General features: G+C 36.8%; 4 protein-coding genes and 1 long non-coding RNA gene across 6 annotated transcripts; 3 read left to right on the forward strand and 2 right to left on the reverse strand.

Moving 5' to 3' along the window:
• Positions 1 to 2,302: 2,302 nt before the first annotated feature.
• Positions 2,303 to 2,914, reverse strand: LOC122305772. Its single transcript, XM_043118322.1, has one exon. The coding sequence runs from the start codon at positions 2,912 to 2,914 to the stop codon at positions 2,303 to 2,305; it is 612 nt and encodes a 203-aa protein (XP_042974256.1).
• Positions 2,915 to 3,760: 846 nt separating this feature from the next.
• Positions 3,761 to 10,174, forward strand: LOC122302294 (protein LEAD-SENSITIVE 1-like). Of its 2 annotated transcripts, XM_043113486.1 has the most exons (3): positions 3,761 to 3,998; positions 9,242 to 9,888; positions 9,937 to 10,174. In XM_043113486.1, exons 1-3 carry the CDS (start codon positions 3,905 to 3,907, stop codon positions 9,982 to 9,984), a joined length of 789 nt encoding a protein of 262 aa, XP_042969420.1. In that variant the 5' UTR covers positions 3,761 to 3,904; the 3' UTR covers positions 9,985 to 10,174. The 2 variants fall into 2 exon arrangements, with proteins under 2 accessions (XP_042969420.1, XP_042969419.1); XM_043113485.1 differs by having other exon boundaries at positions 3,763 to 3,998; positions 9,242 to 10,174.
• Positions 4,005 to 8,981, forward strand: LOC122302296. The gene is made up of 2 exons (XR_006240434.1): positions 4,005 to 8,591; positions 8,680 to 8,981. It is a non-coding gene; the product is annotated as an uncharacterized LOC122302296 (long non-coding RNA).
• Positions 10,175 to 11,100: 926 nt separating the features above from the next.
• LOC122302295 lies at positions 11,101 to 13,100 on the reverse strand. The gene is made up of 2 exons (XM_043113487.1): positions 12,810 to 13,100; positions 11,101 to 11,567 (listed from the first exon to the last, which is right to left on the reverse strand). Exons 1-2 carry the CDS (start codon positions 12,936 to 12,938, stop codon positions 11,499 to 11,501), a joined length of 198 nt encoding a protein of 65 aa, XP_042969421.1. The 5' UTR covers positions 12,939 to 13,100; the 3' UTR covers positions 11,101 to 11,498.
• A 5,755-nt stretch (positions 13,101 to 18,855) lies between these two features.
• LOC122302297 (2-methylpropanoate--CoA ligase CCL4-like) lies at positions 18,856 to 20,819 on the forward strand. The gene has a single exon (XM_043113489.1). The coding sequence runs from the start codon at positions 19,014 to 19,016 to the stop codon at positions 20,676 to 20,678; it is 1,665 nt and encodes a 554-aa protein (XP_042969423.1). The 5' UTR covers positions 18,856 to 19,013; the 3' UTR covers positions 20,679 to 20,819.
• Positions 20,820 to 23,315: the final 2,496 nt, after the last annotated feature.

Raw genomic sequence — 23,315 nt, forward strand, 5'->3', positions numbered from 1 at the left:
TCGGGGAAAAAGGACAGAAAATTATAATCTCTCTCGCATAATATGAAGGTTTGATACGTGAAGGTGTTGGACCCCAAACAAGAAAACCTTAATGATTGTCAGATGAGAATATCTATTAGTTAAGCTTGGTTTTGAATCTTGATGTTGGTGCTAAGTTCTAACCATAGATGAAGTCTTTAAAGTCAGAATTTGAAAGACCACTTTGGAGGTGCTTGTTGCAATAAGCTTCAGCACCCTCTACACAATAACCTGAACACTAAACTGCACTCTTCAGGTATATGGTAATTGGTCTTCCCGTTCCTCTTCACCTCAGGCTTTCTGTATAAAGAGTGTTAGAAGATCTTGTGCTTGATCTTGTTCTATTTCATTTGGATCTGTACTTTAAAAAAAGTCTAATCTTGGTCATGGCTGTGTTTTCAGTTATATTGGACTTGATATTAGCCTATTAGGGTATATTCGAATCAAGGTTCCCTCAATGTCCTAAAGTATGGGGAAAAATGAATCCAAAACTAATGAAGTGAAGAAGTATGGACTACATGGAGAGCTCTCCAAAATCTGGAAAGCGTATGGAAAAACCGAAAAATAGCTCCTCCTCCAGCGTCCGTCCCACTATTTTGTCCACAGTAATTTTTTTTTCTTTTTTTTTTTTTTTGTTTTGTTTTTATCTCGGCTTTTTGTCCATAGTCATTGATTCGTCAGTCCCGGCCCTCTCGAGTATTTCAAGTTCACATGAATTTCAACAACCCCCCATTAAGGACGATCCTTGTATTGATTAGCATAGAAAACTCATGATCGGACCATTAACTTGGCTCTGCTTCCCACCGTTTTACTCTTTCTTTAGGACTATTACGAGTTTGAAGAGGATTTTGTGGAGCTCCCAACCCTTCATCTTTCAATTAATGCAAACTTGCCTATAAAAAAATGTTGTTATATGGAATAATTAAGGAATATTTAATTAAAGTTGGTATGGGAAATCAGATTATCCATTTAGTTGGACTTGAGGTTCATGCTTTTTTTTTTTAATTGAGAAATACTATTATGCCATTACTGTTGTCCCATTAATGTTGCACTACCACTAGATGGTGCATGACTTGTTAAAAAATTAAAAAATATATATATTCAAAATAAAATAGCTTCAAAACACAAAAAGATGATGACTGAAATTCTAAGTTTTCTCAATCATTGTTTAATTATTTTAATAAGCCACGTGGCACTACACATCAATGGAGCAAAATGAGCAGTATAACTAAGGAGGCACGGTGACATTATTCTTTTTGACTAATGGAAGTAATTCTTTATCTCACTCGCCCTTAACATTGACAAGGAAGCCATTGCTGTTCCACGATAAATATATATAAACTAAATGGCAACAGACCAAGAATAACTTCTTCATTCCTATTTACCTACTACCACACTCTTAAACTATCCATAGCTATGCTGCCCATTCTGATGTCTAGTCCTCACAGTCATAGAACATGCACGGCTTTTCCCTTGTTACAACAAACCATCCTTATTGCAGCCATTTCTTCTATGGCAATCCATTAACTCATCAAGTATACTATCTAAAGGCATCACTCCCAAACTTTTTCTCAGCCAGGAAATCTTCCACATCCAGATTTCAAGCCATTCCCCCTCCCTTTTTCTTCTTTCCTTCTTCATCAAAACCAACCACAACTCATCCCCCATACCCAACTATAGACAACCAAAAATTCAACATATTCAAGATGAGACAGGAGAACCTAAACCCGAAGAAATATCGCAAGATGAGAGGTGGGCTGGCCCGGCTGGGGGGTTTAAAATTCAACAAACCCAAATAACTTTCTGTTTGGAACCAGAAACTTGGGTAACCAGGAGAAACAGGAAAATAGCCAATTTCCATATGCCATAATCTAACATAATACTCAACTATCATGATTATAGAAGAAAAGAGGAAATTTGAAATTGGATGTTAGCTGGACTACAAATTTGAACCCAAATATCACATCCATAAGACGACCTGAGGTCAAACTTACATAGACTTTCCCCCGATTCAATTATAAAACCTAACATAAAAAACATACGATGTTTAAGAAATTTGCAGAGATATTGATAAATGGACGACAGTAAAAACCAAATGCAAGATCACAAAGGTTAAGATTATAGATCATATATAGAACAATAAAGTTTGAAATTGATAAATACAGACCTCAAAAGCAGCGCTTGTTGTCTCTTTTCTTTTTTATTAATATTAACCCTAGAAATCCACACCTAAAGATTCACAAACTTCATCAACCCTAATTTATTAATTGTGAATCGTGCACTCTCATACCACTTCCTTGGCAGGGGCAGGCGCAGGTGCTGGAGCAGGCACGGAGTCAGCGGCAGGAATCTTCACGTAGCCCAATTTCTTGGTATTGACGTCGTCATCGTGGTCGTCTTCATCGTCATCGGAATAGGGAGAGCCGTAGCGGAAGTCGTAGAAGCGGTTGGAGAATAGGGACCAGGCTAGGTACATGGTTGCGGCAGTGAGGGCCCCACAGCCGACGCCAAAGAGCAGAGCCACCACCACGCTGAGGATGTCCTTGGTGCGGTCCCGGAGCGAGCTGTAGTCGTAGTTGGAGGAGGAAGACAGGGACTTCTTATACCCCAACCCGAACGGCATGTCGTCCCGCTCGATTGGACGATCCTGCACCTCATCGTTGACCGGAAAGACGAAGATCTCGGAGGGGAAAGCTCGATCCAAGTTGGGCCTGGGACTGAAACGGCCGATCTCGGTGACGACGGTGACGACTCCCGAGGAGGAAGGGTTTTGCTTGAAGGAGAAGGAGTAGGAGGAGATGAAGAGCGTCTTGCAGGGCCTGGCGTTGGTGGAGATAATTGAGAGAGAGAGGATGACCAACTGGAGAAGGAGGAGACGCTGAGTCAAGGACGCCATGTCCACTGATTGCTGGGGCCTTCGTCTGCGCGTTAGGCGATGAATTGCTGAGGAATTTGGGAATTTTGGATTGGTCTCGCTCTCTCCGTCGGTATCAAAATCAAAGGCACTTCGGTATATATGTAAACAAGAATAAATAAAGGGCAGTACTGTTACCCCAGCTTTGACAGCTGGCCGTACTCAATTTAAGAGGCAATATACTAATATTTTTTATAAATAAATTCCGCCGAAAGAGAAAAAAAAAAAAAAAAAAAACATTTTCTAACCTAAAATAGATTAAAAATTATTAAAAACAAAGAATTTTTAACTTTGCGTAACCTCGAATTTAAAGAAGAGTTCTATTATTGTAATGTCTCTACACCATTAATATAAATTTTATATTTTATATTTTACAAATTAAATATTACGTGATGTATATAATATTTTCTACACATTGATTTTTTATTATTTTCTAAAATATTAGTTAACATTTTAAAAATTGACGTTTAAAACTGCCTTCTGTTACATTTTAATGGTTATGATTAATTGAGAATATAATATTTAAAAATTTTAAAACCGAAATATAAATTATTATATGAATTTTAATAGATTTTGATACAAAGTGAAAAAAACCCTCATAATTAGGGTTATATATATTTTATTTTCTTTAATAAAAAATACCGATGCCTATTTTATTTGTATTACAATTCTATCCCGTAGATATTGGAATATACCCAACTTTTTAGGCTATTTGATACGACACCGTACCATTTTAAGAGGCAATAGATAACTTATTATTATTATTATTAAAATAGGAAAACAAAATATAAGAAGAGAAGCCCTTCAACATTAGGGGCGAAAACGAAAATTGCCTTCCCGGTGGGCCTTGCTTGCGAGTGTCCTAAATCCTAAAGAATTGCGTAGGGTCTAAGGAAGCCATTGCGTTAGAAGTTTTGTGTCTCTCTATCTCTCTCCACTCGCAGGCTTGCAGCAGGACAGAGATCAGAGACGATGGGATTGCTCTCGAACAAAATCGAGAGGGACGCACTGAAACCTGGAGATCACATCTACTCTTGGAGACACTCCTATATTTATTCCCACCATGGTCATACGCCTTCTCCTTCTTCTACTTTTTTGTTTATTATGTTCACATTTTGTTTTTTACTCCATTTGTTTCATATACGAAGCTTATAGGATCCGTATTTTTTTTATGGGTATTTTATGTGCTGCTTATTATATCTTTTCTTCCAGTCATCTTATCTTCCTGGATTGAAATGTGCTATATATCTTCTATTTCCTTTTATTTTTCTTTTTTGATCGTGCTTTTATGGTTTAATTAATCAAGCTTCTATTTTCCCGATTCTCTTAGTTAGAATGGTCATTTGAAACTGGAATTACGTTTCTGGGACCCCCACCTCTTCTCTGTTTCAGGAAAGATCAGAAAGACAAACTTCTTGAGTGGAGAAGCAAAACGAACGTTGTTCTCTTATTTATATCTTAATCACTACTGATATAGATGTTATGCTAAATGTGACTTTAAAGCATTGGGGTGCCTTTCTATATATGTTTATTGTTGTTGTAATTACGCAGCGAAATCTTATAAAAGCTGTACCAATTTACGTGCTATAAAATTTTTGCATTTTTGGTATGAACAGTTTTTAAAATTGGATCTGAATCATCTGATATTGGCTGAATTTACTGTTCACTGCAACAAGGCTATAGCTTGTAGAAGCATTGCACGTCGATGTTTTTTTTTTTTTCCCCTTCTTTTGTTTCTTTCTTTCCAGCTACTTTGTGGATAGATCTTGAACTTAAACCATGCTCTCCCTCTCCCCATATGAGATTCACTTTATTGAAGCACTGAAGTTGCACATTTGGTTTTTATGTTTTGATTTTATCCTTTCAATTGTATGAGGGGCGCTTGGAGTTGACCTCAAATTAACATTTTAGTAGGATTAGAGTTGAAAAACCAGGATCAAGTTTATGGGATAGGATGTTGGGACCATAATCAGTGCTAAATCATCAGTATCTAATCATTCTGGAGTTAAGAAAAGGTTATTTGCTCAGGATCGAATGCCTGTGATTCTCATTTCTTGGAACTTGTTTTCTATGGAACGTAGTGGTTCATAGTTTGCTTGATGTATACACTTTTTAATCTTTGCAATTTCAGCTAAAAACAACTATACATCTCCACACCCCCTTCCTTTGTCCCTCAGGAGCCTGATTGCAAGGTAAGACCTTGAGTGCATTAGAATATTCAAATAATCAGTATCATGGCGCCACTTTCCACCATAATTGGGATGAGATACGGATGTTTCCAAGACTAGCTCCTCTTATGTGGGTTGTTTGCTGGCATCATAATTTTGTATCAAATTAATGAGGAGGGGAGTTAGTGTTGTCCTTTTTTAACAATGCTTATTATGCCTTACAAGCAAAATAATGTGTCAACTGTCAAGTATTTGATGGGATATCTGTATTACAATTCTATCCCGTAGATATTGGAGTATACCCAACTTTTTAGGCTATTTGATACGACACCGTACCATTTTAAGAGGCAATAGATAACTTATTATTATTATTATAACTTATCAAAAAAAAAGTATTTGATGGAGATGGCCAATCTATGGAGTACACAGATTGATGGCATGAACATAAACTGGCACTAGAGTTTATTTACAATTGAGGAGAAAGGAAGTTGATATTTAATTGAAAAATGCCCATTATGCTTTACTAGCTGGATGTCTGTCAAGCAGTGTAAGAGATTAGGAGATGTGACTTGGGAGTGTAACAATCTGGGGAATGCAAATGATTGGCAAAGAAAATATGTTCCTTTCCCTATGGCCTTTTTTTACACTATATTGTACAAATAGGATTAGAGCATCCTTTATGCTCTCAGAGATTTATGTGAATTAGATGTACAAGTGCACTTTCTTTTCTTTTGTTCTTTCTAATAAGTATGTGTAGGGAAAATACCTAAATAGGTGTTACCTCTTGTATGCCATCTTGTGTACTTGGGCTATGCATATTTTTGTCAATACAATTGTTGGCCTATAAAAAAAAAGTATGTGTAGGGAAAATAGGAAAAAAAAAATACATGGACGATTTTATGGTGCATAATGTCTGGCAGGTAAAAGGAAACATGTCCATTAACTGACTATGGCTAAGAATTGTTTTTTTATAAGTTACCATGGCTAAGAATGATGTTGTTATAGAGATGTAAAACTTTTTTTTTTTTTTTTTATGGGTAAAAGTAAATTTCATTGATATAAAAGGCATAGCCCGAGTACACTAGAGTTAGACAAAGAATATGCCAAATTACCGCAAAGTACTAGTAAGAGGTACAAGCAAAGTATGAAGGTTATCCGTGTTACAAATAATGGCCAAAGCCCAAGAGAGGAGTGTATTGTAGAAAAATCTTTTCAGTTCAGCCATGGAATGCTCCGTATCTTCAAAACACCTCTTGTTTTGCTCCAACCACACAAACCGCATAATGCAATGAGGGATCATTCTCCACACAGCAACGATTCGGGCATTTCTCCGGATACCTTTCCGGCAGCACATAAGGGCCCTAACACTTCCAGGCATGACCCATACCACCCCTATCCTATTAAAGACCTCATTCCATAAACATCTGGCCATTTCACAGAGTAATAAGAGATGGTCAACTGATTCCCCATCACTTTTACACATATAACAACACCAATCTGAAATAATGAAACCACATTTTCTAAGGTTATCCAAGGTGAGAATCGATGCTGTCCAAACAAGGAAAGCAATTGTGGGGGTTACCTTGCACTTCCAAACAGCCTTTTAAGTACAGCTATGATCAATTAGGAAAACCCAAGAGAGCCAAATAAAAAGAGTGCACCGAGAATTTTTTATTTCCACTTGGATTCCACAACAGCCTATCCCTCATCTCATTGCCAATTGACATAGCATATAAATCAAAGAAACTAGAAAACATGTCCAGCTCCCAATCTTGGGCCACATTTGAAAATCTCACATTCCAATGTACGACCCCATTAGAGCATACCAGTAAATCAGCCACAACAGCCTCTTTGTCACAAGCAATTTGGTAAAGCATAGGAAAAACTTGCTTAAGAGCCATGTCCCTGCACCACACATCGTGCCAAAAGTAAACATTGTTGCCACTTCCAATTGCAATTCTGAAAAATTGGGAAAATCCGTCCCAACCAGCTCTTATGTTTTTCCACAATCCCACTCAATGTGCCCCCCCTAACTTCATTAGAGCACCAACCCCCCCCCCCCCCCCCCCCCCCCGGAATGCTCCCATACTTAGACTCTTATCACTTCTTTCCATAAACCTTCTCCTTCACTATGGTACCTCCACAACCATTTCCTCAAAAGTGCTTTGTTGAACACCCTTATATTACGCACCCCCAATCCTGCACATCTTATTGGAGAACAAACTTTATCCCCCCACAAGATGGGTTTTAGCTTCATCCCCCATACCTCCCCAAAGAAAATTACAGAAAGTTTTCTCAATACGAGAGGCCATACTTGCAGGTATCAGGAATAGAAAAGAAAATAAGTGGGGAGATTAGATAACGTGCTTTTAATGAGAGTCCATCTACCACCCTTGGACAGATATAACCATTTCCACCCGGCCAATCTTCTTTCAATTTTTTCTACCACTCCATCCCAAATAGATTTTGTCTTGAACACAGCCCCAAAAGGAAGACCGAGATAGTGCAAAGGCAATGAGGTAATCTTGCAGCCCAAGATAGATGCCAAGCCTTGAATATTGTTCACACCTCCCACAAGAACCATTTCAGACTTCGAGAGATTTACCTTCAAACCTGAAACTGCTTCAAAACAGAGCAAAACTGCTCTTAGATACTGCATATGAACACTATCCGGCTCACAAAACAGCAGCGTATCATCAGCAAATAATAAGTGAGATATAGACATCCCACCCACCGAAAATCCAGCAATAAAACCTCTATTAACAGCTGCACTCAGCATGCACTCAACAAAGCTGTTAAAAAAACCTTCCGGTGCTCCATTCTCCAAAACCGAGTAGCGAGCCGTAGTTATACAATGCCAAATCCACGAAATCCATCTCTCCCTGAAGCCACATCTCTCGAGTAAATAGCACAAAAAAAATCCCAATTTACATGGTCATAGGCCTTCTCCATGTCCAGCTTACACAAAAGACCGGATGTACCCTCCTTGAGTCTACAATCTAGGCATTCATTGGCAACAACACCGAATCCAAAATTTGTCTCCCCTTCACAAATGCATTTTGGGATTTTGTTATAATACTATTCAAAACCTGACTCATGCGGTTGGCAAGCACCTTTGATATAATCTTGTACACCCCATTAATGAGGCTAATAGGCTGAAAATCTTTTACCTCCACTTCCCCAACTTTCTTGGGGATGAGAGCCATGAAGGACAAATTAAGACTTTTTTCAAATTTACCAAAAGAGTAAAGCTCCTGAAAAACCTGCATAATATCCTCCCCCACCACATCCCAACACTCATGAAAGAAAGCCATTGAAAACCCATCCGGCCCCGGTGCTTTGTCCTTGACCATCCCACTAAGCACCCTAAGAACCTCCTCTGCTTCAAAAGGTCTCTACAACCACACAGAACTAGCTTGATCAATATGCTCAAAGTGCATTCCATCCAATTTGGGCCACCACTGGAATTATTCAGCAAGTAAATCTTCATAGTAAGTAACAATGTGGTTCTTAATAACCTCATGATAAGAATATACCTGTCCCTCAACCTGAAGCATCTTGATTGCATTATTCCTACAGTGTGAGTTAGCCAACTGATGGAAGAATTTCGTACAACGGTCCCCTTCCTTCAACCAAAGGGCTCTTGACATAATTGACATTAGGTGATGGGCTTTGCCCCCATTTCATGTTTCTCTTTTTTCGATTCTATGGATTCCATTTATTTTGATTCAACTTTCAAAAACTGTTCTCTCTTTTAAAGCTCTTGTGTACTTTTGTTGCAAGCTTTTACATGGTTGTTTATTTTTTTCCAGAGGCTTGGCTTCAACTGCTGTAAAAGCAAAAAGGCAAAAGTCACAAGAGCTGAGAAGTGTCGAGACTTCCAAAAAAAAGAAGTGCGGTTTCATTTTTTTAAAAGAAAATAATGGGGGATAAAAACATATATTAAAACGACCAAACCTTGTATGGAATTTATTTTGTCACTTTTCACATCCTTTTTCTTTTCTTGGAACAATTTTTTTCTCATATTTACTTGTGAACGGTCACATTTTTAGATATTAGGAGAATTGTGATATTTTTTGTTTAACATCTGAATTATGAACTGGGTTGGTAGTTTGATTTTGCGAATTGTTTTATGTTACAGGGATATATGTTGGCGAGGGAAATGTTATCCACTTCACTCGGGGTCCAGGCCAGGAAGTTGGAACAGGAACTGTGCTAGATCGCATCTATTTGAGCTCATCTCCTTCTTATGTCCTGGACAACCCTTGCCCAAAATGTGGTGATCAATCAAAGCTTGATGGAGTCATCTCTTCTTGTATAGATTGTTTTCTTTCTGGTGGAAATCTCTACCTTTTTGAGTATGGTGTCACACCAGCATTGTTTCTTGCCAAAGCTCGTGGAGGTACCTGCACTCTTGCTTTGTCTGACCCACCACAAGATGTTATACGCCGTGCTTCTTATCTCCTCCAAAATGGCTTTGGTGTCTATGATATTTTCAAAAACAATTGTGAAGACTTTGCTATATACTGCAAAACCGGTTTGCTTGTGTTCACTAACATCAGCGTGGGTCGAAGTGGACAGGCGGCATCCTATCTAGCTGCTGCTACTGCTGTCCTTGCTTCACCACTACGATTCCTCACGACCAGTTTTAGTGGCCTGGCAGCGGTAGGTTATGGCATGTATTGTGTCAGCCGCTTAGTTTCTGATATTGGAGTACGCCGTGATGTCAAAAAGGTTGCTGTGGAAAGACTTGTTGCCCACTCTGGCTCTAGCTCAGATGAGCCAGAGGCTGTAACTGAGACTGCCCACTCTGGCTCTAGCTTAGATAAGCCAGAGGCTGTAACTGAGACTGCCCATGTAACTGAGACTGCCAAGGAGGAGTAATCTTTTGGCATAAGCAGGAACTATGTAATTTGCGAGGATGTTGTAACAATCTGATTAATATAGGTGGCAAATATGATGATATTTATACTTTTGCCACGCATTGTTTAATGTTGTCGTTGTTAAGTGTGTAAATTGGCTTGCCACTTGATACCGATGCTTATTGTTAATTATTACCCATTTGTTCTGCGAAGTCGTTTTGCATTTGGATGAAACGATGGGATTATGTTGGGAAAGTAATTAAGGTTTGTTTTGGTTTTTGGTTAACAATTGTTTGTCTGAAGATGAACAATATAGGGCTTCTATGGACTTCAATTTGCTGTCACTTCGGTGTTTTATCCCAAGGGTTTGAGCATCCACTGTTATTTTCTTGCTAATTTGTTGCTTACCATGGTTAATTTGTGGCATTCAAATCGATGCGTACTCCAATCGTAGGAATGTAATCTGCTTTGAATCTGTCCAAATGATATTTCATATTCCGATAGTCGGATGCATTGGGTTTGCTGGATAGGGTTACAAACATTGCGTTGCCATTTTGGTTATTAGTAGTTTAGAATCGAAAATACCGCGTCAGTAGCCTGGTCATTTTCAATGGACTTGGTTTGAATGAACGGGAACAAGGTAGAGTAGGAATAACTGCGAGTTCAACATTTTCCACCTGGCGTAGAAAAGCCAACAGCAGGGTTTACAAAGATCAGTGTAATGTATGGCCTAGTCCTCCGTCGTAGTGACCCACCCTCCTCTCCAAATGGCTCCCCCACAACAGCCACCTTCTTCAAATTAAATTTCAACGTACCCATCCAGGGAAGATTTGATGTTCTAGCTAGCTGCCAGAACATTAGAATCACCAAGGCTCCCTTTGTTATGATTTTACAGAAACACTCGCCTCCACTGTCACTTTCCTCCTCGCTGCCCATTCCCCACTTCTGAACCATTATTAATTTATTCTCTCTCACAAGGGAAGATGACACCCCGCTGCAAAGGAGATTACTAGACATACACTGTAATAAAGCATTAAACCCCGCAGTCTCTACTGATATCAGATGGTGCCATATAAGTACCACCCAGAAGTATAACCATCGAATCTTAATGCATAGGATACTCGAAACAAAGGAGAAAGAAAAAAATTACCAGGACCTCGTGTAAATAAGCAACATATTCATGTGCTGATAAACTCAGACCATACAAAACAATCGATCTATACGCATCAAACGAGGGCCCAACCTTTGTGGCCTTTTTGGCAACCCAGCCTGTGATTGATTTCCAACTGTCTAGTTCTATGACAGCTTCACCCAACCATATACAGACAGTTGTAGGAATTACCAGGATGACGGAAACAGTTTTCTTTGGATTCCTATTGATAGGCATTGTCCTTTGTCTCGCATGTATTCATTATAAATGCATACATAAATTCAAAAGCAGGCAAAAAGTACCGTGACGTTACAAGCGGTTGACAGAATATTTGCACTAATTAAAGCTGATATAAAAGACATTCGTGCGACCTCAAACATATCCATCTAGTAAGGCCATAGACCAACCCCACCGGGCTTCTTTACAAGCATCTGATTGTATTCAGGTCTTGATGTCTGCAATTGATTTGAACAATTTTTAGAACTTATCAAAAAGCAATTTGGCCCTGTCAATAACAATCAACATAGTGATATATCTTTCCTAGTTCTTTCCATTGAAGATGGCATAAAAGATGCCTGAGGTATATTTATCTACTTTAAAGAGGGAAAAAAATGAAAGAGAAGAGAGTAAGATGGAAGAAAATTGAGAGCAAGGAATGAGAGACCAACCACTTGGGTAAGATACCAATTGAAACTACTGCAATTATGTACTAGTATAGATTCTCTTGCACAACACCAAAAACTTGGCTGATATAATTGAATTCTGATATTTCATATAATTGAATTCAGTTTATTGTAGAAGTCAGCCAGCATTCGGCTTGATAGTGGTTGCTCAAGAAACAAAGGAGATGGATAATAATCCTCCATTGGGGCTAACTTCTTAACACTTTAAATAGAGAAGTATCGCCCCAGATTCTTTTTCTTTTTATATACAAGTAAAAAGTATCACCCCAGATTTGAGAATCAGGAAGCAAGAAATCCGAATTATAGTTTCAAAGTTGGTATAACTATAATGTACGCTTAGTGTAAGGGAAAAAGAGTACCGGTTGAAGAGAGAGAGAGAGAGAGAGAGAGAATTTCATGAAACCGTGTAAGTTTTATGCATTCCATAACTTATTCAGACAGGTTGAAGAAAATATTAAACTTTCTGCAAATTCTCTTAAATGCATTAGAAGTTCAGTTTATGAACCCTTGCCCAATAGTACGTTTCATGAAACTTGTAATGCATATGAAATTCAGCTAAATCAGCTCACAACATAGCATAGACTGGAACTGTTCCCACACACACTTTCTCACAAAGAGCATGCCAAGGTCGTTCTCTAGATCTTCCGTTACTATTTTCTTAAACATGCTGTAGAGTTCAAGGAGTAGAGTAACCTTGTCCAATATGCTTCATAATCATAAAGCAATAAAATGCTAGTTGAACATGCTTCTTTTTACCATAGGTAATAAAAAAAATCCATGTTCCTAGGCCCAAAGGTAGATAAATTTGGCCATTTTCTTGTCAAAAATTTCACTCCAAAATTGCCCATTTGCGCTGCACTATTCTTATAATTTGTTGCAAATTTCGATCAAATTCTAGTCATTTCAAGGATGAAAACTAGGTGATAAATTTGATCTAACTCATCCAGAAAAGAAATAACAATTACAGGAACATAGAAGGAAGCGAGAGAGAGAGAGAGAAAGAGAGAGACTGACGAGATCTTTGAAGAGGAGAAAAGCGATGATGAAGAAAAGAATGAACAGGATCTCAAACTCAGCAAATCTGACGAAGGCGAACACCGAAGTCACCGCCCGAGTCATCGCCGACTCCTTCTTCCTCGCCATTTCCCAAACCCTTCACTAATTCCGATCCCTAAGAAGAAATTCAAAAAAAGAAATTGGAAACGACTCTTGTTCTTCGAGGTTCAATCGATCGGTAGGACCTAGGAGAATTCAACACGGGCGTGCTGGTGCTTCATTCAACATCTTATATTTTCCAGAGTATTAAATAATATATATTAGAAGAAACGGGCGGAAGGGTTGGCCCTGTTCCAAATAAGTGCTTGGGTCCATGCCCCAATCAGTCACCTTCCTTTAGAATAGAATAATTGCAGCCCAACAGCTCCCTCATTAAACAAATCGAATAGTTGTTATACATATTGAATAATGCTAGTCGGCGGGATATTTTTTTATTTTATTTTTTATTTTTTACTTCGTGATTATGTGAGTATTTTTTAATAATATTATAAATTTTTAAAAAATTATATTTAAAAATATTTAAAAAATACATCGAAATAATTAACTATAATTCTCTACATAATTAACTAGAGTTACCAGCGGTGACCGTAGTGCCACCCACATAGACATTTATCATCTAGTCTCTGATACCGCGTCTCTGACCTGACTATCTGCTCCAAAGCCCTCAATCTTCCTCCAATGAGTTATTGTTTGTTATATACTCGACCATCTAGTTCTGAATTTTGGAGTACCACTCGTATTGACAAGAGAAAGTGTGAGATACACGAAGAGATATTACAAAATATGAAAATTTTTTATCACACACTTTCACTTAATTAATATAAATTTTTTTATTTTTTATCTTAATTTTTAAATATATGTGTATTTAAATAAGAAATTAAATATTAATTAGATAGAGATATTTAGTATAAGATTTTTTTATATCATTTATCTATATATAAATCTGCCATATATATAGAATTGCGAATGTTAAATAAACAGTATTTTCGTTGAATTTTTTTTTTCAATTTTGTCCCTTATTTTATGAGGAATTTCTATTTCGTTATGTTTCTTTTATTCCCCACCGACTTTGAGTATATTGTCTTTTTAGTTTTTACATTTGTGAAGTTCTGGCTTCTTCTCACCGATTGGACCTTTTGGAGATCTATAGTGTTTTCGTGCATCATTTCCTTTCTAATTATGTCCCTTCTTTTATCATCTACTGCCCATTATTTTGACATTATTGCCATTTTGCCCCTACATGCATTTCAAAATCACGGTTTCCTCCCTTCATGTTTCACCGCTAACTTTTTTCTCTTCCCAGTGTCTTCTGCTTAGATCAGACACTTTCACCGTATTTGTATTTTGTCTAAATCACATTTATACTCTATAAATTTCATCCTCTATAAATTTCATTTCCTTTGCTCCTACACTCTCGTTAAGTGCCTCTCCTTCCTCTCATCTCAGTATTGATTGTACAGAAAAAATACACCAAATTTGAAAGTAGGTTCACACACTTTCATTAGAGATGGGATTACAAAATATATACAAGTTTGAAAGCAATGTAATTGCTCCTAAATTTAAGCTACCATATAGCATTATTGATACCATATGAGCTGTACAAAATTAACAAATAAGGAATAAATTAAATGAGTTATAACAGCTATGATTTTAGTATAATAGTTACAATTTTAAGAATGATTTTGTACGTGATTTGTAGCTCCCTCTATAGGTTGTATCACCTTTGTTGCACCTCCATAGGAAGCTCCACACCCAACCACGATGCACCCTAAATTCATAAGAGGTAGAGCCAGCCTCTGGGTTGCCGAAATAAGAAAAAAAAAAAAAAAAACCCAGAGCCTCAATGCATGGCCATGCATCAAAAGGCAAATACACGGCAAACCGCCCAAAGGGAAACTCAACCTCGCAAACACACTGTAACTAAGATTGATACGATTAGACATACCCATTTACACCCAAAAGGAAAACCAAACGATAAATTTTAAACAACCTCATTCAAAAATAAATTCATGGCCACAAACCTCTCGGGAAGACTTGTACCATAAAGAAAACTATACAAAAATCTAAACCCCCAAAAAATTTAGAAAAAATTCCAATCCAAAGAGAAACGAACAAGCCAATGAAAACCTAGAAAATAGTAGCACATGAAAGTTCCTCCCGACAAGATTGAGAGATGCCAAAAATGGTGAGACTTTGAGGCTCTTATCTTGATTTGATTAAGGAAAAAGACCAAAAAATAAACAATTTCAGAGGCCCAGCCATAGGCCGCTCTGATCTACATCGTAGCACAGCCACTACACCATAAAACGAGTGGCGTCAAATTCTTCCAATTTACACCGTCTCACGGCCTTCTTCATTGTCAAATAGAGATAGATAAACCAAAAAAAAAAAAAACTCCGTTTGGACAAAATAAGAACTCTTGCATCTTCATATTTGAAAACCCAAAAAGAGAGACTCCATTTGGACACACAAATCGAACACCATATTTACATCTAAAAAAAGAAAAAATGGAGAAGAAGAATCCAACAAACAGACAACTGAAAAAAAAAAAAAAAAAAACACCCTTAGCTTTGTGAAGATTGTTAACACACCCAAGAACACAAATCCAAGACCGACATCTACATCTAGGAAATTAAATATCAATATTGAAAAAAACCATAGCTTTGCGAAAAATTTTAGCAAATCCAAGAACAAAAGAAATCAAACACCAAGATCTACACGTAGGAAAATAAAAATCGAGATTCAAAAACACCCTAACTTTCCGAAGATTTTTACCAAATTCGAGAACAACACAAATCAAAATGGGGAAGAAGAAAACAATTTTTTGCCTTTGAAAACAGAGAGTAGTGGAAAAGAAAGAGACATGGTTTTCAAAAATGGGAAAGGGTGTCGACCCAGGAGGGGGAAGAAGGGGGAATAAGCGAGCGAGGGAAAGAAGGAAAAAAAAAGGGTTTTTATTTTGTAGTGGAACGATGTTGCAAGGAGGGGGGTTGGGATTTTGTGTGTTATTTTTTGGTTTGAAATTTTTCTGAAACCACATATAAATAAAATAAAAACAACATTTGGGGTTATTTTGGTTCTACATACAATCGGTGTTGGGGAACTGATAATCAGCTAATGTCAACCGGTATCTTTAAAAAAAAAAATAAGAGTTTTGATTTCTGCCGTCATCTTCATGGGAGGGGGAGCTATTTCACTTCTCACAAAAATTCGGATCAAACAGGGCATATCTACCCTTGGATTTAATTCATGAGAAGTATATGGTTGAATTGTAAGATTACTACTAGAAGACTTTAGAGACCACTGAAGTTTGAATGGAGTTTCGCCATCATTCACAAAACTGTCTACGAAAGAGGAAAAAAAAAACATTCATTTTCACCCTTGGATCAAGATTTAAATCATGAAAATAATGTCTTAAGAAATAAAGAGCCTTCCTTTTTCAATGCTTGCTCTCATCACGAGCTTGTTCTCAAGGTGAATCTCTCAATGTCGTCCAAAAGATGTTTTTTTCCTTCGGATTTTTTTTTTTTTCCAGTTATTGCTGGGCTTCTTACCAAGTGTGTGTTCTGAATCCTTAGCTTCTTTGTAAAAATTCTTGGCTTAGCTATAAAAATCCTTTACTTCACCCCGGTCTCGTTACAGAACTGCTACACCATGGCCTCAATCATGCTTCTGAATCCTCCACCCTAGACTCTCAGCCAGCCCCAGCATCTTCTCCTTTTGCTCCTATGTGAACTTGGTCCTAAACCTCTTCTTCGAACAATAACCCACCTAATTTCCCCACTTGGATTTCACCTTCTTGGTGATGGAAGTAAATATGTCATTCTCCCTTTTAATTTTCAACCAAAGTAAAAGAAGAAAAAAAAAAAGTAAAGAATTAGATAAATAGGTTTGGAAGAGGTGGCTGAGACTATGAAATTCAGAAGAAAGAGTGGTTTGTGGTATAGTCCCAATCTTATCTTCTCTCTTTAGCTTTGTCTAAGGAAAAAATCGAAGGAAAAAAAATCCATTTTGTAAAAAAACACACATACATATATATATATATAATATATATATATATATATCTATTTTAGCTAAGCCTAACAAAATCATAAAGATTGTTAGGCTTGGGTAGATCCTCAAGAAGTGGAGAAAGCTTCCCAACACGTCAAAAACAACGAGCAGCAACAAGAGCATAGAGTTTCTCAAAAGAACATTTTCTTTGTCAGATAATAGTTCTACTCGAGAAGTCTCCTCCATTAATGGAGTCCCGAAAGGCTATCTGCCATTATTTGTAATACCGACCGAGTGTTTGGGTCTCTGGACTATGAAATTCCCACCCACACCACTATGCTTTTCTTCTAAATGGTGAGAGAGAGCGAAAATGGTTACGAGGATAGGGTCATGTGCCTCGGTTAAGTGAAGCACAGTTTCCAATGGCTCTTTTATGATTTTATCTTATTATTTAAAATATATTATTAAAATTAATTATTTTTATTTGATATATTAACTTTTACAATATACTATACATTAATTTATTTATTTTTTCTTCATATTATTTAAATATTATATATTTTATTCTTTTTTATTCATTTCAAATATTTTATCTAACTATTAAAGATATTCTCAATCATAGATGAGAGAGAAATAAATAAAAAATAATTCACATTTCTAAACAGTCACCGCTAGATGTAGCGGCAGTACTGTAGCAAAAATGGATTTTACAATGAAATAAATCATCCATTAGACGCCATTTTCAGACTTTTTTCTTCAAATTATACAAGAATCTGGGTTTTACATAACCCGTTGCGAGTGCTCTAAGAGTTCGTGGACGTCAAGCCTAGTTCTCGGTGCCTGGGTTGCCATTATTTTTTATCAAAAGGCGCGTCGGTTCCATAGCGTTTTCACGACAAGAATTTTTCTTTTTAAAAATCTCAACAGTTTAACACTTATGATGTGAAAAGATTTAATTACAAATATAATTATGTATTAATATATATATTAATATAATGTAATTAATTAAAATTAAATTTTATTAAAAATAATATTAATTTAAATTTTAAATATAAATATATAGATTAGTTGTGTTAAAATTAAATTTTATTAAAAATAATATTAATTTAAATTTTAAATATAAATATATAGATTAGTACACAACTTTACTTATATATAATAAAACTCCATCATTATTAACTTGAATCTCATAAAAAAAATTTATGGAAGATTTATATATATTTATAAAAAAAATTTAACTTATCTCATTTTATATTATTATAATTTTTTTAAATTTTTTTATAAAATATAATAAATATTTTTAATATTAAAAAATAATATTATAAAAATATTTTATTTAAATTTTAACTTTTATTTTAAATAAACTCCTTAAATATTTACTCCTAATTGTTTATATTTTCATCGTAACAAATATATTTTACTGTTTACTATGTTATTATACAGTGACGTATTGTATTGTACCGAAGTTGGTTTCTATTAAATATATGGGTAATGATACACTTACCACCCTCTTACCACTATTTTATCACTTGTAGTGTATTTATTTTTTTATCATTTTCTTTTAAGTATTTTTTTAACATCCTTAACCATTAAGAAAAAATTTTAAAAATATATAATTTTAGTGATAGTCACTTGCTTAATCATTAAGTAAAAAAAAAATTAAAAAAATTAAAAATTAAAAAAAATAATAAAAAAGTGGTAAAAGAGTGGTAAGACTATCATTATTCTAAATTATATTACCGATCATTCAATTAAAGCTGCAAAGCATTCAAAGCCAAAAGATATATTATATATAATTTTTTATTAAATATTTAATATAGAAATGATAATTAGAAAATTTTAAATTAAAAAAATATATGAGATCATGAATATAAAAAGTTATATAAATATACACACAAGCGAGTGGCGTGCCTTGTCAAGTTTCATCAAAAGCATGGCTTATGTAGAGTGAGCAAATTCATTGGAACTTGACTACAATTGGGATGTGGGACCATGTAATTTGTTTGCTTGCTCAATCGGTGTGTCACTGTGTGGACTTGGTCCCCCGCCGCGAACTTCCGTATTTATCTTATCTTCAGCACAGATAAGAATTCAACAGCAGAAATATTGTAGAGTAAGCATTTGTTCTGAGCTTGTCTTAGAGAGAGAGTGGGTACGTGCAAACCACCCATGGAAGAGTTGAAGGCAAGGCCGGCAAATTCGTCTCCTTTAACTCCTTTAGGCTTCTTGGAAAGAGCAGCCACCGTTTATGGCGATTGTCCTTCTATAATCTACAACACCACCAACTTCACGTGGTCGCAGACCCATCGCCGATGCCTCCAAGTGGCCTCGTCAATCGTATCGCTCGGTATCGAGAGGGGCCAAGTGGTGTCCGTTGTGGCCCCCAACATCCCCGCCATGTACGAGCTCCAGTTCGCCGTCCCCATGTCCGGTGCCATTCTCAACAGCATCAACACCCGTCTCGACGCTCGTACTGTCTCAGTACTCCTGCGCCACGGCGAGCCTAAGCTCATCTTCGTCGACTATCTCTCTCGCTCTCTTGTCTTGGAGGCCCTCTCTTTCCTTCCACCCAATACCCCACGCCCTCTTCTCGTCCTCATCACTGATGATGACGATGATGCTGATCATACCCATGATTCATCACCTGCCGTCGATTTCTGCAGCTCCTACGAGAGCCTGGTTGAGAGAGGCGATCCTGAGTTCAAGTGGGTCCGCCCGAAGAGCGAGTGGGACCCCATGATATTGAACTACACTTCGGGTACAACCTCTTCCCCAAAAGGGGTTGTCCACTGCCACCGGGGGATATTCATCATCACCATTGATTCTCTCATCGACTGGGGCGTTCCAGGGCAACCGGTGTACTTGTGGACCCTACCCATGTTCCACGCTAATGGGTGGAGCTACCCTTGGGGCATAGCAGCTGTTGGTGGGACCAACATCTGCCTCCGGAAATTCGATGGACCCACAATATTTGGCCTGCTAATCAAACACGGCGTCACTCACTTGTGCGGTGCTCCTGTGGTGCTAAACATGCTGACCAACTCTCCAAACAACGAACCGCTTCAGAAACCGGTTCAGATCCTCACGGCAGGAGCCCCACCACCAGCCGCTGTACTTTTCCGGACCGAAGCATTAGGCTTCGTGGTGAGCCACGGGTACGGATTGACGGAAACGGCAGGACTTGTGGTGTCGTGTGCGTGGAAGCCACAGTGGAATCGGCTACCGGCGACTGAAAGGGCCAGGCTCAAGGCTAGACAAGGGGTGAGGACTATAGGTTTGACTGAAGTGGACGTGGTGGATGCGGAGACGGGAGCAAGTGTGAAACGAGATGGGTTAACACTAGGGGAAGTTGTGCTGAGAGGTGGGTGTGTGATGCTGGGTTATCTCAAAGACCCCGTGGGCACCTCCAAAAGCATGAAAGAGGATGGTTGGTTCTACACAGGGGACGTGGCAGTGATGCATCCAGATGGTTACTTGGAAATCAAAGATCGATCGAAGGACGTGATCATAAGCGGTGGAGAGAACTTGAGCAGCGTGGAAGTGGAGTCGGTACTGTATATGCATCCTGCCATTAACGAGGCGGCCGTGGTGGCTAGGCCCGACGAGTTCTGGGGCGAAACGCCTTGTGCGTTTGTGAGCGTCAAGGATGGGTTGACTCGGAAGCCAACTGAGAAGGAAATCATAGAATTTTGTAGGGCTAAGTTGCCGCGCTACATGGTGCCCAAGACAGTGGTGTTCAAGGATGAGCTCCCCAAGACTTCTACTGGAAAGATTCAGAAGTTTGTCCTCAGAGAGATTGCCAAGGCCATGGGCTCCAGAGCGAGTCGGATGTAGGAGGGAATTAGGTGCGGATTGATAATGAGTTCCAATGAAGGAAAAAGCCACTGTGCCGGCCGTAGTGGTACCACAGTCTACCGCTCCTCCTCCTTCTTTTTCTTTTTCGAATGATTAAAGAAATAATTTTAAATGTATTAATATCTGTTTTTTTACTTAATAATTAGAAAAGTGTTAAAAAATATAAAATAAAAAAACCGCCCAGCGGTATCAGTGGGGCGGCATAGTAGCCGCACCCTCCCAATAAAATGCGTTGAAATAAAAATTAAAAAATTTAGATGGATCCCTCGTATAGATAATAGCAGCCCCTTTTCCTCGGCAACATCTCGCACCCAGTCAAAGCCCACCTAACAAAGTCTGGTCTTCTCTGTCCAGATTCCTCCTCCTACCTTGCTAGACTAGAAATTGTGTATCTTATGTTTTTTTTATTTTTATTTTTTGTTTTTCTAGTCTCTTTTTGTTTTTTCGTCCATAGTAAGAAGAAACGCCAATATGTTATTTTTTGGAGCTTAGGGATCACCATGTGTATTATTGCAAGATTTCCAAACCATCGATTTTTCAGATAATGGAAGAATTTTGTTAAACAGAATGGCGCGTGAGTTACACTTGCAAGTCAAAGCGTGTGTGAGATATATCTATTACAGCACTTGGAAGCTCTGCCGCCACATGCAGCATTTCTGGAGCTAAGTACCTCAGATTCTTCAAATCTGACTAGTCGCCACACTTCTAGTATGTTGTGTGTCCCCCACGTGTTGCCACAGTTCCTAATCGTAGTTTTCTAATAATTCAATTGTTTTTCTGGTTATTATTTACTTATATTTTCGCTTCTCCTAATTAATGATAGTGAAAAATAGGTAGTGAAAATCTCCTATAATCAATCTAGACTTATCGTGAATTTCAATCGTGGTATTATAATCCTTTTATCGGATCATATCAAAACTGCTTTAAGCAACTTTATCTTATAGGAAATGGGTAGAGTCAAGTCATTGATCTCATAATCCGATTTATTTTTTAAAATTTCTTGTGTTGTATTTGTTGATTTTGGTTAAATGTTCCGGCCTCCCATCCCCTTGATTACTGTATCTTATATTTATTAAATATATTTATAATATACTTAAAAAAAAAAGATCCCTCGCACGTGAATCTTATCGACATCTTTTGCGTTCCCTATCCAGAGCCTGAGTGAACAGTCGTATTCTATACTCCTATTTGCATGTGTGAATGTGTTGACCAGAGGCTACTCATTTTTCAGCTTTGAAGTGGTCCTTAAACTAGAAGTCATAAGATAATGAAAATGATCTAGTTTGAAAAAAACTAACAAGCCGTTTGAACTGAAAAACCATCTCATCTGATTTAATCATTATAATTTTATCAAATTTTTATATAAAATATAATAAACAATTCAATATTTTCAAAACCTAAAAATAATAATAATATTAAAAAATAATATTTTAATAATATTTTATTCAATTTTTAACTTTCATCTAAAATTATCTTATTTCATCTCACTATCCGAACAACTCCTATATCGAAATGGTTCGTGGTTGTGAGATTAGATCAAAATGGGGATTAATTCTCGAACAATTTTACAGACTCTAAAAACGTATATATGATTTAGAAGAACCAATGTTATGCTTGCATATCACAATCAATCGTTTGAAAACAAGCCCTCTTTAAAGTAAATCACAAATTACTCTCCTTTTGAATTGTGAACTCAATCAGCATATTGGAAAGAAAGGGGGAAAAAAAATTGTATCCCCCACTAGAAGATAATGAAAATGGTCAAATTTGTAAAAAAAATTAAATCAATAATTAGGGATTGCGAAGGAAAAATAACAGTCAAAACGAGGAAAGATTATAAAAGTTATAATTGGAAAAGTTTAATATAACTGTTTAAAATATTATACTTTTATTCCATTAAATAAAAATTGATAGACGATTTTACCTCGTTATGGTAATATAAAAGAGTAATATGGAATACAGTTGTAGAATTTTCCATCGTAGGCTGATGGAGATTATACTACGAAGGAGGAACAAATCGAGTAAACAAGATTCGTAGTCTTTTGGACTATGAACTCTGAAGGATACAGATGGGCGGGTCCAATCTGTATCTCAGGAGTCCATGTTCGTGAGACGCGGATTTTAGCTAAACAAAATAAAAGATAAATAATTTATACAAGTTCAAATAGATAAATTCTATACACATTAATGAAATTATTGCAAAAAAATAATTATATTTAAAAAAGTATGAAAATTTTATTATTTTTAATTTATAAACCATTTTTTTACAAAGAATTTATATGAGATTATTTATTTGAGTTTGTAATTAGCATTATTCAAAACCAATGAGGATTTGTACATGGACTCGCTTCTTACAATTTCTCTTCGCCCTTATCTTTATAGGTAAATTTGATAAAGAATTTTGTTACATACAAATAAAGTCACGTATTAATTTGCATATCAATATTGATTTCTTTATATTTAAAATTTACATTAACATTATTTTTAATAAAATTTACTTTTTGACCAATTACATTAAATTAATATACATATTAATGCATAATTATATTTGTAATTAATTTTTTTTTAAAAAAACAATAATGATAAGAGAGATATTTTCATTATCTAAAGAGCGTC

The sequence above is a fragment of the Carya illinoinensis genome, chromosome 3 (assembly GCF_018687715.1).
Source record: "Carya illinoinensis cultivar Pawnee chromosome 3, C.illinoinensisPawnee_v1, whole genome shotgun sequence".
Classification (NCBI taxonomy): Eukaryota; Viridiplantae; Streptophyta; class Magnoliopsida; order Fagales; family Juglandaceae; genus Carya; species Carya illinoinensis.